Source organism: Mus musculus, chromosome 7 (assembly GCF_000001635.26).
Source record: "Mus musculus strain C57BL/6J chromosome 7, GRCm38.p6 C57BL/6J".
Taxonomy (NCBI): domain Eukaryota; kingdom Metazoa; phylum Chordata; class Mammalia; order Rodentia; family Muridae; genus Mus; species Mus musculus.
In genome coordinates, this window is record NC_000073.6 from 101,166,516 (window position 1) to 101,180,964 (window position 14,449).

Below are 14,449 nucleotides of genomic sequence, written 5' to 3' on the forward strand. Positions count from 1 at the left end.
GGTTGGCTGCAAGCATCCACCTCTATTTGTCAGGCACTGGCAGAGCCTCTCAGGAGACAGCTATATTATACTTCTGTCAGCAAGCACTTGTTGGCATCCACAATAGTGTCTGGGTTTGGTGACTGTATATGGAATGGATCCCCAAGGTGGGGCAGTGAGCTATGCACAGACAGCCTGGTCCACAGTCGAGCACAGGCCTGGAACCCTGGTGACTCTTAGGGTCAAAGGTGTTTGGCCACGCCTCCTGGGCCCCTGGCTATAGCCTCCTACACTCCCCACCCCACCCCCACTCCTGCAGAGAGGTGTGTGACCATCAGTCACATCAGCAATGCCCCAGCTCCTGATATTCTGTGTGGACTCCACCCCCACAGTTACCTGGCAACAGCCAGGATGGTCCAGCCCACTATAAAAGGAGCTGCTTGCCCCCTCCTTGCTCTTTTACTTCTTATTCTCTTGCTCTTACTCTTCCTCTCTGTACCCCTCTCTCCACATGGCCACAGTCAGCCTCTGCTTCTCTACTCTCTTCCTGTCTACAATAAACACCTTAAAACCATGGACTGCCTCTTCTCATCGGGATCTGCCCATGCTGGAGCAATGGAGCAAGTCTTCCCCTTTAAATAAGCCAGTTTGTCTAACTTCCTGCCAGGAGATCTCTCTGTGTTCTCAGCCACTGTTGCCACCAACCCAAGCAACCCACCCTGCAAAAAACTCTGCTCGTCCCTGCAGTAACCTAGCAGAGCTCTCTCCTCCTACCCTTTTCCCTTTTGCCCCTGGACCAGAGTCCGCCCGAGGGTCCCCACCCATTCTCAGCTCTTCTGCAGTACCCAGTGTCTGTGGTGCTTGAGAGTTGGGAGCCCGACTCCAGCAGGTCCATGGGGACCCCAGACTGCGCCTTCCCCACCCTGGAACGGTGGCCTGGGGTACACTTAGTCAAACTTACTGCGCTGGCTTGCCCAGCAGCCCTAGTCCCGAGTGGATGCAGGACCCCATTTTTTGTCCCACAAGGTGAGGCAGTCTCTGCTCCACAACTTTGTATCTCCTCCCGTGGGTATTTTGTTCCCCCTTCTAAGAAGAACTGAAGTATCCATACTTTGGTCTTCCTTCTTCCTGAGCTTCATGTGGCCTGTGAATTGTATCTTGGGTATTCTGCACTTCTGGCTAAGATCAAAAACTCATGTGACAGCAGAAGCTGGCAAGGATGTGGAGAAAGAGGAGCACTCCTCCATTGCTGGTGGAATTGAAAGCTGGTACAACCACTCTGGAAATCAGTTTGGTGGTTCCTCAGAAAATTGGACATAGTACTACCTGAGGACTCAGCAGTACCACTCCTGGGCATATACCCAGAAGATGTTCCAACATATAATAAGGACACATGCTCCACTATGTTCATAGCTGCCTTATTTATAATAGCCAGAAGCCGGAAAGAACCCAGATGTCCCTCAGCAGAGGAATGGATACAGAAAATGTGGTACATTTACACAATGGAGTACTACTCAGCTATCAAAAACAATGAATTCATAAAATGTTTAGGCAAATAGATGGAACTAGAAAATAGCATCCTGAGTGAGATAACCCCATCTCAAAAAAACACACATGGTATGCACTCACTGCTTTTATGTTTGAAATAAGAAAATGCAGATCAAGACAAGTAGATGAACTTAAAGTTCAACCCATGTTTGCTTGTGCTCCACCAGTTTGCTAGAGACTCAGTGATAGCTACTCAGGGAAATCACTGTGAACTTTGTTAAATTGTCAGTATCTTATCCCCATGGCATAGTCTAGTCAACTTGTAACATTTATTCTATAGTACTTCAGGTACTAGGGAAGAATCTTGTAAATTTTGCTTTAAAATTTAAGGTGGTACTTTGCACCCAGCACTGGTTCTGTAGCAGCAGAAGGATCTTAAGTTTGATGCCTCCCTGTCTCTAAAAATCTAAGGGCAGTTCAGGCCTTAGATGGCTTAGAGGCTAAGGGCATTTTTGCCACTAGCTGGACAACCTGACTTTGATCCTTAGGACCCACATGATGGAAGGAGAGAGCCAACTATTTTATCTCCATATCTGCACTGTGGTGTGGTACACACAGATGCACACATACTCCCATACCAAGCAAATAATACGTCTTTAAAAACTAAAAGAGAGTTAGTGATGGAGCAACTTTAACTTAAAGAAAAATGAGTGACTTTACTTGTTATTCAATACTACCTAGTTTATCTCAGGATTTACCTTATTATCAATAAATAAAATGCATGTTTTCTAATTCATTTTATTGAAATTGAAAAGCAATGAAAAGCTTGAGTGGTATAGGATATACAGTTTAAATAGAGTTGATGCTTTAGTAACTTTCTCTACTCTTTGAGCTTTGAGATGTTATGTTTTATTGATGTGATTATTTTTGTAAATACATCATATTATTGATATAATTATTTATTAACTTGATGTTTTTTTAATGAAAATAGAAACTGTCTTTGTTAGTGTAAGCTTAGGCTTTGACATCTGCTTTTAGTATTAGTGACATCTTTTTGTAAGCAATTATTTATGTTGTATGTTGTAAGCTTAAACAGATAGAAATTGCAAAATAGTCCAATTAGATACTCTACTTGACAGTTTTAGTGTCTGTTTCCCTGAGGCAGCTTAGAACATGATATTTAGACTAGGCTGGCCTCACAGAGATTCACCTGCCTCTGTTTCTTGATTGCTGAAATTTAAAGTAATTGTGGTTTTTGTTTGTTTGTTTATATTTTGTTTTGGAGACAGAATCTATACATGGCCATCCTAGAACTCACTATGTAGACTAGGCTGGCCTTGAACTCAGAGACTCATCTGCCTCTGCCTTCAAGCTCTGGGAATTAAAGTCATGTGTCATCATGTCTGGCTAAAGGTTTTTGTTTTTTTGGGTTTTTTTTCTGAAAGACTTAAAAATTTAGCTTTGACTCTTAAGTGAAGTTTAATTTTTGTGCAAAAAATGGAATTTTAAAAAGGGTTTTTAAATTGTATTTACTAATGTGTCCCATTTCTAGTTGCAGTAGTTACATGATAAATGGTTTTACTTTAAAACAAGTAACACTGAAGTGTTTTTGTGTCATGATCATTTTTATTATCTTAAGTTAATTTGATTTTGGTGTGTGTGTTTCAGGAATCTGATTCCTCAAGATCCCTTCACTAGTTAATAAGAACTCAGTGTTAAAAATAGACAGTGTGTGACACCTGCTCTGCAAGTGACATTGTTAAAAGAAAAACCATGGAACTGGGAGAAAATAATTGCCAAAAATTATTCATATCACTAATATAGGAAGAACTCTTAAAAGTGACGAATAATAAATGCCAAAAAATGACAGAACTTTGTAGATAGTAAAGTTGAGCGATTGGAGAGATTCTGGGGATCAGGCAGGAGTGGAGGCACCAGAAGGCTTGGGGCAGTGAAACTATGGATACACAATACTGTTAATTTGATAAAACTGATAATTAGTAAACAGTAATACAAGCCATAAACTTTAGCTAATGTGCTAATATTTCATTAATTGTAAGAAATGCATTATACTAAGAAAGATTTTAGTCATAACTGGTACAGACAACTAAGTAGGAACCCTGTACTTCCTGTTCAATTTCTTTGCTATGAAAAATAAAGGTGGCTATTTCTATAGAGTGTGTGTATAATCATTCACCACAGTGAGGGTGATTTAGTTCAACAGTTATTTACTGAGTTAAGTCTGTGAACTGTGCCAGGTTTTTTATAGTTCTATTCTTTAAAGAACTTATTTATAGCTGTCAATCAAAATGTGTAGTGATTTGAGATAGCATGTGTGATTTTATCTGAATGAATTGAGTAGTCCAGAAGTATTTTAAACTTTGAAAAATGATCTGGATCCGAGTCTCTGCCTAACTAGCTGGTTATCTTATGTAAATTACTTAACTTTTAAAAACTTTCTGTTGCTTATCTACTGCATAAAAAAAGTTCACAGAGAAGTTTGGACATCTTGTATACAGTAAACTCTCAGATACTAGCTTGATGATTAGTTGTGCATTTGTCCATCCATCAAGGAAAGAAGAGCGGCTTTCCTCTGCTTTGAATGTTCAGACGCATTTGAGCATTTCTTCTGAATTTCCACCTCTGTTCCCAGATGGCTGTTGTCAAGCATGAGATACCATTTGCTTGCTGATTAGATACATTCCAGCTTCTGCTTTGGAGAAAGAACTGCTTTTACAGCTGGCTTTGACATCAGCGGGTAGCCCAGTCATGCTGACTGGTGTAACAATTTTAAGTTTGAAAACAGGAGAAACCAAATCAGTTCTCCCCAGTAAAAATCTTGTGATGAAGGCTTTCACTCTAGCTACTTTTCACCCTGAAAACAGGACATTAAATGTATTAGACATTTTAAGTGGTATAGTTTTAAGGATGTTTGCTGACTTATTAATATTTTGACAAAGCTAAAATTTTAGACGTACTTTTTAAAAAGTTCAGAGGCTATAATTTGTGTTTTTCCACTTGATACTTTTTTTCCCCTGATGCCAGAACAGAACCTAGGATTTAAAGTATTCTAGACAAGGGCTTGGAAATGCTTTAATAAACTGGGCCAAATTTAAATCTTAACTAATTACCAAATTAAATCATTATCGGGAGATGACAGCAACTATGAAAATATTGCAAACCCTTTTCCTGACAGTCACAATGCTTTGTGGAAGAAAATGTACTAAATACAAGGAGTGGGGGAAAACCCCAAAAAACAAAATACCCAGAGACCCATGACCAAGACTGTCATTCTTAGGTAAGAGTTCTGTTGAAAATGGAAGACAGAGTAAAAGCTAATGAAAGCTTGGAACTCAGTTTGTAGATGATGCTTGCCTAGAATTTACCAAGATTTTTCTTTTGAGTCTAAGTGCTAGAATTAAAGTTATTCACTACCATGCCATGACACTATTGGAATTTTAGAAGCAACCTAGAGTGCTCTGTTCTATAGACTTTTTCCTGATTAAATCTTGAATAGTATTTCTGTTGCAGATTTTTTTCCTGTAGAAAAAAAAATTAAAGGAGAAGGTTGAAGAACACTTAAATAATTAAGTAACTGAGGTACTTAATATTCACCATTGGGTAGATTTAGCTATGTGCCTCTTTTAAAATAGGGTGGCTTTTATTAAATAGCTGCTAAGATATATATTCATGTTGTCAATAACATTGTGTAAACCAGATATATATCATGTTCTAAGGACTTATGCATGCGCTTTCTGTTGTGAAATTGGCACAATACCAATGCCTAGTGGAGAACTAAGTATATTTTAGACAGATAAGCTGTCTGTCCAACATATGCTAAGGTAGTACTGAATTTTGTATAAATAGGGTGATTTAAAGATAACACAACATATCTCAGTTATTAGATCTTTCTAAGAAAACATTTAAAAATGGTTTGTATGATTCTATTTTAAGCATTGCAATAATAATGTTGCTTTTACTCTGAATCGAATAAAAGAAAGATAGGAGAGGGGCTTTTGCTATTGTTTGGATTTGATTTATGAGAGTCTTACTATGTATAGCCTAAACCTACACACACACACACACACACACACACACACACACACACACACACAAATAGATACATATACATACATATGTATTTCTTTTTTATTGGTTATTTTATTTATTTATTTATTTCAAATGTTATCTTCCTTCCCAGTTTCCCCTTCATAAACCCAACCCATCTCCCCCTCCCCTGCTTCTATGAGGGTGCTCCCCCACCCACCTACCCACTCCTGCCTCCCTGCCCTAAAATTCCCCTATGCTGGGGCATAGAGCCTCCACAGGAGCAAGGGCCCCCCCTTCCACTGATGCCAGATAAGGCCATCCTCTGCTACAAATGTAGCTGGAGCTATGGGTCCCTCCATGTGTACTCTTTGGTTGATGGTTTAATCCCTATTGGATCAATAGTTATATTTTAACAGTTCTGCAATGTCATATACAGATACCAGAATTAAATAAATACATAGAATACAGATGATAGAAGCAATATTACTCAGTGTTGGAAAGAAGAAGCTATAATAAGCAAGATGGAGAAACTGGAACAAGTAACTGTGGATAATTAGAATAGGAGGCATCTAAATAAAAATATACATAAAATAATTACATAGATAGATGTACATATGTGAGTAGTAGCAATCGTCTAGTTCTGTGCACTCAACATCCTGGGGTCAAAGGGGGCACCATGACAGACAGCAGCCCTGATTCCAGCCTTCTTAAGAAAAGGTTTGAAATAATTGTTTGTTTGTGTTTTAAAGACAATAAAAACTGAATTGAAGTACATTACTAATATTGACATAATGGTAAGCATAGAGAATTAAAAGGTAAAACTGTAACAAAACAATACTTTTACAAACCAACCAAATGTTATCATTTCAAACCTTTTCTTAAGTTTGGAATTAGGGCTGCTGTCATGGTGCCCCCTTTTAATCCCAGCACTCAGGAGGCAGAGAGGCAGATCTCTGTATGTTCCAGGTCAGCCTGGTCTGTAGGTAGTTCTAGGCTAGCCAGGGTTGCACAGTGAGGCCCTGTTTGTAAAAACAAGAAATTGAAGAAGAATTGGGACCTGAATGAATGGCTTAGTAGTTAAGAGCATTTGCTTCTCTTATAAAGGATCTGGGTTCAATTCCCAGCAAAAAAAAAAAAAAAAAAAAAAAAAAAAAAAAGAATAAATTCAAAAGAGAGTGATTATAAAGCTCTTGTTACTATGAAATTGATGTGGGAGTGTGGTAAGGTTGTTATCATACCTTCCATCTACTTTATGCCGTGTACTTACTTTTAAAATACCATTTATGTAACATTGGAAATTTCGTGATTCAAATGCGTAGCATATACAGAATGTTGTTTTCTAATATTTAAAAAAGCCACCTAATGTCAATCTTAGTGAAATTCAAGTTTTAATTTCATCCTTTGCTGTGGAAAGAATGGCTACATACAGAATGGCTCTGAGAGAGCCAGGAGCACACTCCTGCTCAGCTTGGTGTCGTGAATGGGCCAAAGGTTAAACCATCAGTCCATTTCCCAGTGTCTACTTAACAGTGGCTTTCTTTGTATTTCTTCACTTGTTAGGGAAATACAGCAAGTGTTATTGAATGGTAAAACAAAGCAAGTCTTATATCAGACACTGACAGCTTCTTTAAAAGTTGGAATAGGATGTCATTGGGTGTTCCAAAGGCTGTCTGATTGTACTACATTTTTATGGAAGTCACTGCATCAGTGGGAATTATATTGCTAGTCAAAGGAACTTTTTGTATGTGGTGTTCAAGTCAATGTAAATAAATATATCCCTAATGGACCAGTTTTGAGAATAATTCTACTCCCATGGGTCAGGGGAGTGACTGAAGAAAAAGCCTTTTAAAGATGGTCAGCCATAACTTTATTTTCCTTAGCAAATTAATTAGTGTAGATAATTTTCTTTGTAACAGGCCATTCATCTATATGATGTAGCTTTAAGCATAATTTTGAAGGTGAACTAGTTAAATCAAGTATAAAAAATGCTCTCAGAGGCATGAACTGTTATTTAGGATCTTACTGATAATGGTCAGGGAGTATTTCTGAGCATCTATGCAGATTAGATCTTGAACAGCTGCGTAGAGCACATAGAATCACGATTCCCGTCTCTGTGAACTAACTTGAATAAAGTCTTTCATCTAGAGAGCTCACTGTTTGTCCAGTTTATGAATCCCTCAACTCATCTCTGAAAGGTTCATTCAGTTTAATACAGTCCAGCTTTGTAGTTTAGAGCTCTAGAAACTGCTTTTGTGGTTTAGAATGCACAAAAAGTAAGCAAATTAATCCATTGATTTTTTTTTTTAATTAGATAAAATATACTTTAAATAGTGTCTTTTTATAAAAGCTTTTGGGAACTTGTGATTCTCAAGCTTAAATTGTCATTTGATATAGGCCTGGAAGTTGCTGTGTAGACCAGGCGGCCCTTAAACTCATGGTAGTCCTTATTACCTCTATTTCTCAAGAACTGAGATTACAAGCCTGGTTAGAATTTAACTGTCTGTGAGCTATATTACCTGAAGTAATATCTGAATATTATAAAGGGTCCTATTTCCTTGTGGTTTTAAGAGTTAGGTCTCTTTCACAGAATTAAGAGAAAATGTGAAGATCTGTCCTTTCCCTCCTCTTTCTCCCTCTTCCCCTCCTCCTTGCCCCCCATCCCTTGGTTTTCAAGACGGGGGTTTCTTTATGTAGCCTTGACTAACCTGGAACTTGCTCAGTAGACCAGGCTGGCCTCCCGAGTACCGAGATTAAAGGCATGTGCCGCCACTGCTCCTGGCTCTTTTCCCTTCTCTTAAGAGGTCATTTCTTAGACCATGTTTTGTGTGAAATGTTCTGCAAACACTTTAGAGTTAATTAAGCTGAAAATTATTGTATCATTCATATGTGATTTTTTTTTAAAAAGCTACATCATCTGTTCCTTATTTGGACACTTACGTATTTATTTTTGGAAGCTGCATGTTGCTTGGCATTTTGTGGTTTATACTGCTTACTTCTCTCTACAGATATAAGTTCTTTTAATTCAGGGATCTTGACTTAGTCAACCTTTTCAAATATTAATGTGCAGTATGAAATAGGTATTGAAATAAACTCCAGGGGATCGTTCTCATGACTTTGAGACACACACACATAATCCTTTTCAATCATGATGATAGCCAAGTTTGACAATAATTGATGAATTTATTTGTAATCAAATCTAATAGTCATCATTTTTCCTATGTAAAAATTAAGGACTACAGGAATTTTGATCCAAACATTTCAAACCTACAATGACAAAAACACAAAAGATTGATATACATTAGGAACAGTAATGTAAATGGAATTTATTGATGCAGACAGTGGATATTTTAGCAACAGCTAACTTCTAGCCACTATGTTATAGTCTGGGGATATAGTACTTTATTGATAAAAATATATAAATAAACATAATCCCTACATAGTAGATAATAAACAAAAATATTTAAACAAGATAATAACAGGATATGAGGATTATGAATAAATAGGATTGTATGACAGAGTAACTGAAGGTATAGATAGTGGTTAAAAAGATTTAAAAAAAAAAGATAAAGACATAAGTAGCTTGTGCTACTAAAGTTTCTCAGGAGTCCATGGAAAACTTATTGTGGGTCTTGGTTAGAAACTGGAAAAGAAAGCAACAAATAAGCCAAAGCCTTTTGGGGTCATGATAATGGAGCCAGTTTGGAGGGCCTCCTACAGATTATATGTTACTACAATTGATTAGAACACACCCATTATTTAAAATATGAGTCTATAATGGGCCAGAACTGAACTATCAAATATTTATCCTCTCTCTCTGTAGACCAGGCTGGCCTCAAACTCAGAAATCCACCTGTCTCTGCCTTCCAAGTGCTGGGATTAAAGGCATGCGCCACCACTGCCTGGCTGCTTCTCTTTTAAGAACTGTATTTCAGGGGAAACAAATAGTTCATAAAGATAGTTCATTCATATAGAATTCCAACCTATAAATAAAGTATAATAAATTACTTAAGTAGAATGAAATTAAATACTTGTACATCGAAACTGTTCTTTTCTTTTGCTTATACTTATGAGTGTTTAGTTAGGAAAACTTAGAGTCATTAAAAAATAAGAGGTAAAAATTTGAAACATGAATTGGAAACAACATGAACAAGGTTCAGAAGTGAGAAAGATACTGTTATGTAGCTAAGGAAGAAATATCAATTAGGTTCCCTAGAGTATAAGAGATGTTAAGTGGAAGTACTGGAGATTGTAATTACAATCTGATGAATTCTCAGATTAAGATGAGTTCTCAGAATACATCATATCTGGAAATAGTGGGACCCAGCTATTGCCAAGTTCAGGAAGAGCTTAAGATTCAAAGGAGCTTTAGTTCTTGCTGTGCTTTGGCTGGAAAGAGTGCTGTTTCATCGTAGGCATTTGATGAGTTAGGCTGAGTTGATTTGTCAGTAGATCTTATAAGAAAGGTCGTGTGTATAGAGTGAAGTATGCTTCTTTCAGTGGTTGTCCTCCAATTTCTCTGATTAGCATTCATTTCAGCATGGTATTATTTTTATGGGTATAAATATAGAAGTAAAGATCTATTACATAGGGCCTGCTGATCTTGCTATTGGCTACATTTGTGTTTATCTAGAAGGAATATATAATAGAAGGAATAGTTTAACCTACTTCCCAACAAAAGGTTCTTCTTCTCTCTTCTAATCCTAAGTTCTCAATACATACACAGATAAATACTCTGTTTTGCTGACATTCATATTGTATAGGTTATAGTGATTACATTTTTAGTAAAACTTTTTTCTATTTTAAGTGACTTCTGCTGCATGTGTGTGTTTTTAATAAAAAGATACTTAAAAATCTGTCTTAAAATATGGAACATCAGCAAAGTTTGCTCTTCAGTTCAAGAAACCAGTGTTTATCAGTTCCACAGTGAATAATCCTGCTCCTCTCCTGGTACATGAGAGTTTTGTTGCTGGAATATAGAAATGTGTCCCGTGCTTCAGCCAAGTAATATTGGGGGCCTGAGATGACAACAGTGGTTCAGACAAGTAGTTTGGTTACATAAAATGAATATTACATAAGTCCCATTTTCCTCATCCTTATATATATTTTAACAGGGTATCCAGAAGTTGGCTAGTCAATACCTGAAGAGAGATTGGCCTGGAATAAAAACTGATGATCGGAATGATTACAGGTAACTTACTTAGTGGCTTTGCTTGGTGCATGTATGTGTGCCCATGTGTGTATGTGTGTGTGTTCAGTCAACCTCAGATATCATTGCTCTGGTACTATCAACTTGTTTTATAAAACAGTGTCTCTTTCGAGCTCTGGGGTTTGCCGGTAAAGCTGGAGTGATTGGCCTGCAAGCTTGATGGAACCTCTTTTTTCCAATTCCCCAGTGTTGGGATTACAAGCACATGTGATTACATCCAATTTTTTGTCTATGTTCCTGTAATTCTATGTACCGACATTCGTATGGCATGTACCTGGTATTAAGTCTTAGCCCCAGTTCCTATCTTTTTTTTTTTTTAAGTGGTTTTATTTAGAGGCCTATCACAGTTAGATAATGTAACACTGACTTTTAAAAGAATTACTTCTTTCTTTGCCTCTGTTTTTAAGACATAATTATTTTTAAAATTATACTCCATAACATAAATATACATATATACACACACACATATGTATATACATACACACACACACACACACACACACATATATATATATGTGAATTAGATTATTTCAACATATCTTAAGCCAAAATTATATATTAATCAATGCCCATATATGGAATGGAAAGAACAGAAACACAGATTGTTTTCTTGTGAGCTTATGTGCATATAACACTGTTGCAATAGTAATGAAACAAGATTACACTGCTGTCATGCTCATTGATTTGTCCAAAGTAAATCTTAAATTTTTAAGTTGAGATTATCGTGAGCTTGAGTATTTCATATAATACTAGAAATGTTTGTGTATAACAGGCTGTCCAGAAGTTTACCCATTCATGTTCCACATGCAACTTTTAAAGAAGGCCAGTGACAATAGAATGCAAATTTTAACCCAGTGACCTACCATTACCTTGTGATTTTGTTTAGACTATGATGCCTTTTGAAGCATCAAAATTTGGAATGACTTATTGGCTTTTGTATTCAGGGATGTCCTTAGTTTGGAAAATAGAGAAGTTTACCATCTTTTTGGAGTTAACCAATTCCAGTTAGAAGAGTTAAGACCTATGTATGAAGTGTTTGAAGCCTGAGTCAGAAATGTTGATAAAGACAAATGTCATCAGAGCATTTCTTAAGAATGGGAAAGATATGTTGTTTGTCTTTCAAGAACTCACAGAAGGTAGCCACTGTGAACAGTTGTTGAATTGGGAAGTTATGGGGTGCATATGACAGGATAATCTCGGCTTACAGCATTTTGTCTTAAGGAATGTGCAAGACTTTACCAGGCAGACAGCTTGGTGAAAGGAATCTGAGTAGAAGCAACATGCTGAAGGTGTGGAGCACAGAAAAATACAGTATTGGGTAACAGTAAAAAGTTCAAGATGGCTAGTGTGAAATCTGTAGTGCCAGGTAAACCTAGCAGTGCGTGTGGAGAATACATAAGTAAGCATCATAAAGGGCTTTGATCCCATGCCTAGGAGGTTGTATTTTTATTGAGAGGGTAACAGAGACATTGAAGAATGTCAGTAGAGAAGGTGATGGTTAACTCCATGATGATGGAATAAGGTAAAGTAGCACAAAAATGCCCACACTAGAGAGCTTCAGAGTTCCTCATGTATCGAGTTAGAGTAAAAATGAGGTTGTGGGGGACATTTCAGAGATTTCTAAGAGCGTGAAGCCAGAGGACTTACAGTTGGTTTGGTTTGGGGGTTTGCAAAAGCAAAGTATAGACAGCTTCCTTTGTATCTAAAATAGTTCTTGGCACAGAAGACACTTGATAAATATTTACTGACTAAAAATAGTTGTAGGGGAGGGAGATTATACAATGACTCCCAGGACTTTCTCTTTTCACTCTTTCTTATTATTTTTTTCCTTTAACATAATAATATTATACCCATTTTTTTTATATAACAAAGATTTATTCATCTAACTTACAGACAAAGCCAATGCTGCTTCTTTAAACAATCTCTCTGGTTGTCCAGCTCAAGTCTTCCCCTTGCCTGACTTTATTTCCTGTGTGACCACTTCACTGAATCTCCTTCCAGACTTTACCTTTTCCACAGCTTCCATGATTTTACCACATTCCTTGTAGAATGTGCCTGGTATTACTGCATCGGCAGCACATTAGGGACTCTGAGCCTTGTCAGCACCATCACTTCCTGGTAGCAGAACCTCCCTTCCTTTGTTTTCCAGAACCGCTTTTTCTATCAGCAGCATTTTCTAAGTTTGCTTTTGAGCTCCCAACTGTTCTGATGTTAGTACAAGGTCTACTCCTAGAAACTTTAATTTAGGTAATTTGAGAGGATGGTGAAGGTGCTTTGGAAGAGACAGTAGAGGTCAGAACTGAGGATAAGCATGGCAATTTCAGTTTAAGAAATTTAATTTTTTTATATTATAATCCACTTACATCATTTCCCCCTTCCTTTTCCCTCTCCAAATCTTCCCGTACTACCCTTCCATTATCTCTTTCAATTTATGGACTCTTTAAATTAATTATTGCTACATATGTGTATGTGTGTATGCATACATATATTCCTAAATACATGAACACAGCTGATTTATATAGATGTTTCTAGGACTGACCACTTAGTATTGGATAACCAGTTGATATGCTCTTCCTTAGGGAAGATGTTTTTTTTCCTGCTCTCAGTGTGCCTTAATTGCACAACATTCTTTGTAGGGTTGCGGTGTTGTGGGCTTTCTCTCTGTCCACTTATCTATTGCTGTTGTCCTTGTTCAGCTCACCTTTAAATGGTCATGTTGGGAGACTTTTTGGGTGTAGCTTCTGACATTCCTGGGAGACACATTTTCATGGGAAACTTAATAATCATCTATTCTTTAAAATCTTCCACCCCCTATTTTTAGCCTTAGGTGCTGGGTGTTTTGTAAAGGTAGTTATTGGGAATGGAATTGCTAATTTTCATTTGTTTATTTGAGGCCTATTTGGTTTTAGTAATTTCAGTTTCCTGTTTAATTTTGTTAATTGATAGTTGGGTTTAGTTTAAAAATTCTTATCAAAGTAATATATGATTATCATTAGTTAAATAGTATAGAAGAACATAAACAGTACAGAGTCTAGCTTCCTTTTTTCCGAGTTATTGTCCTCTCACATTCTATCACCTGGAGTAATTGCTGTAACAGGCATGTAGAATTTCTGCCTTTACATTTTTTTTCTGTGCAATTTATTCATGATTTATTCATTTTATTCTTTTCAACAGGGCTAGAGTTATTATATGCATATGTTCCTGTAGACATCTTTCTGCCAGAAAATGTGCATATGCCTTCACACATGCACAAAATCTACTTTAAACACCCGTTCACAGGATTTTCCATTCCTTTTAATGGCTGTTTTAATATCTCAGTATGAGCCTTGTCATTCATTTCCATGTTGGTAATCAATGACCTATAAATAATGCTTTAGTGAATAGGTCTGTGCTCAATAAATGCATCTTTATATACTGTGAAAGTATGACTATGTCTGTGGGTTAAATTAATGAGAAGGGAATTCTGGATAAAGGTTTAATCTTTGCAGGTAGGTTTTCACTGTCAGTGTTCCTCAAAGTTCCCTCCTTGGCTTTCTAGAGATTTCCCTCACCAATCCTGGCTTTAAATATTGTCTGTAGAGGCTGGAGAGATGGCTCAGTGATTAGAGCACTGGCTGCCCTTCCAAAGGTCCTGGGTTCACTTCCCAGCACCCACATGTCAGCTCACAGCTATCTGTAACCAAAGTCCCATGGAATCCAGTGCCCTCTTCTGATGTGCTACAGACA

General features: G+C 37.2%; 1 protein-coding gene across 5 annotated transcripts in view; it reads left to right on the top strand.

Annotated features, from left to right (window-relative positions):
• Fchsd2 (FCH and double SH3 domains 2) overlaps positions 1–14,449 on the top strand; it is a 175,907-nt gene that overhangs the window by 58,017 nt on the left and 103,441 nt on the right. For all 5 annotated transcript variants that reach the window (XM_006507518.3, XM_030242304.1, NM_199012.2 and 2 more), the window contains one exon: positions 10,629–10,705. Coding sequence is in view for 2 of the 5 variants with exons in the window: in NM_199012.2 (NP_950177.2) it covers positions 10,629–10,705 (77 nt within the window). In the remaining 3 variants the exon portion in view is untranslated. The remainder of the gene's footprint in view (positions 1–10,628; positions 10,706–14,449) is intronic.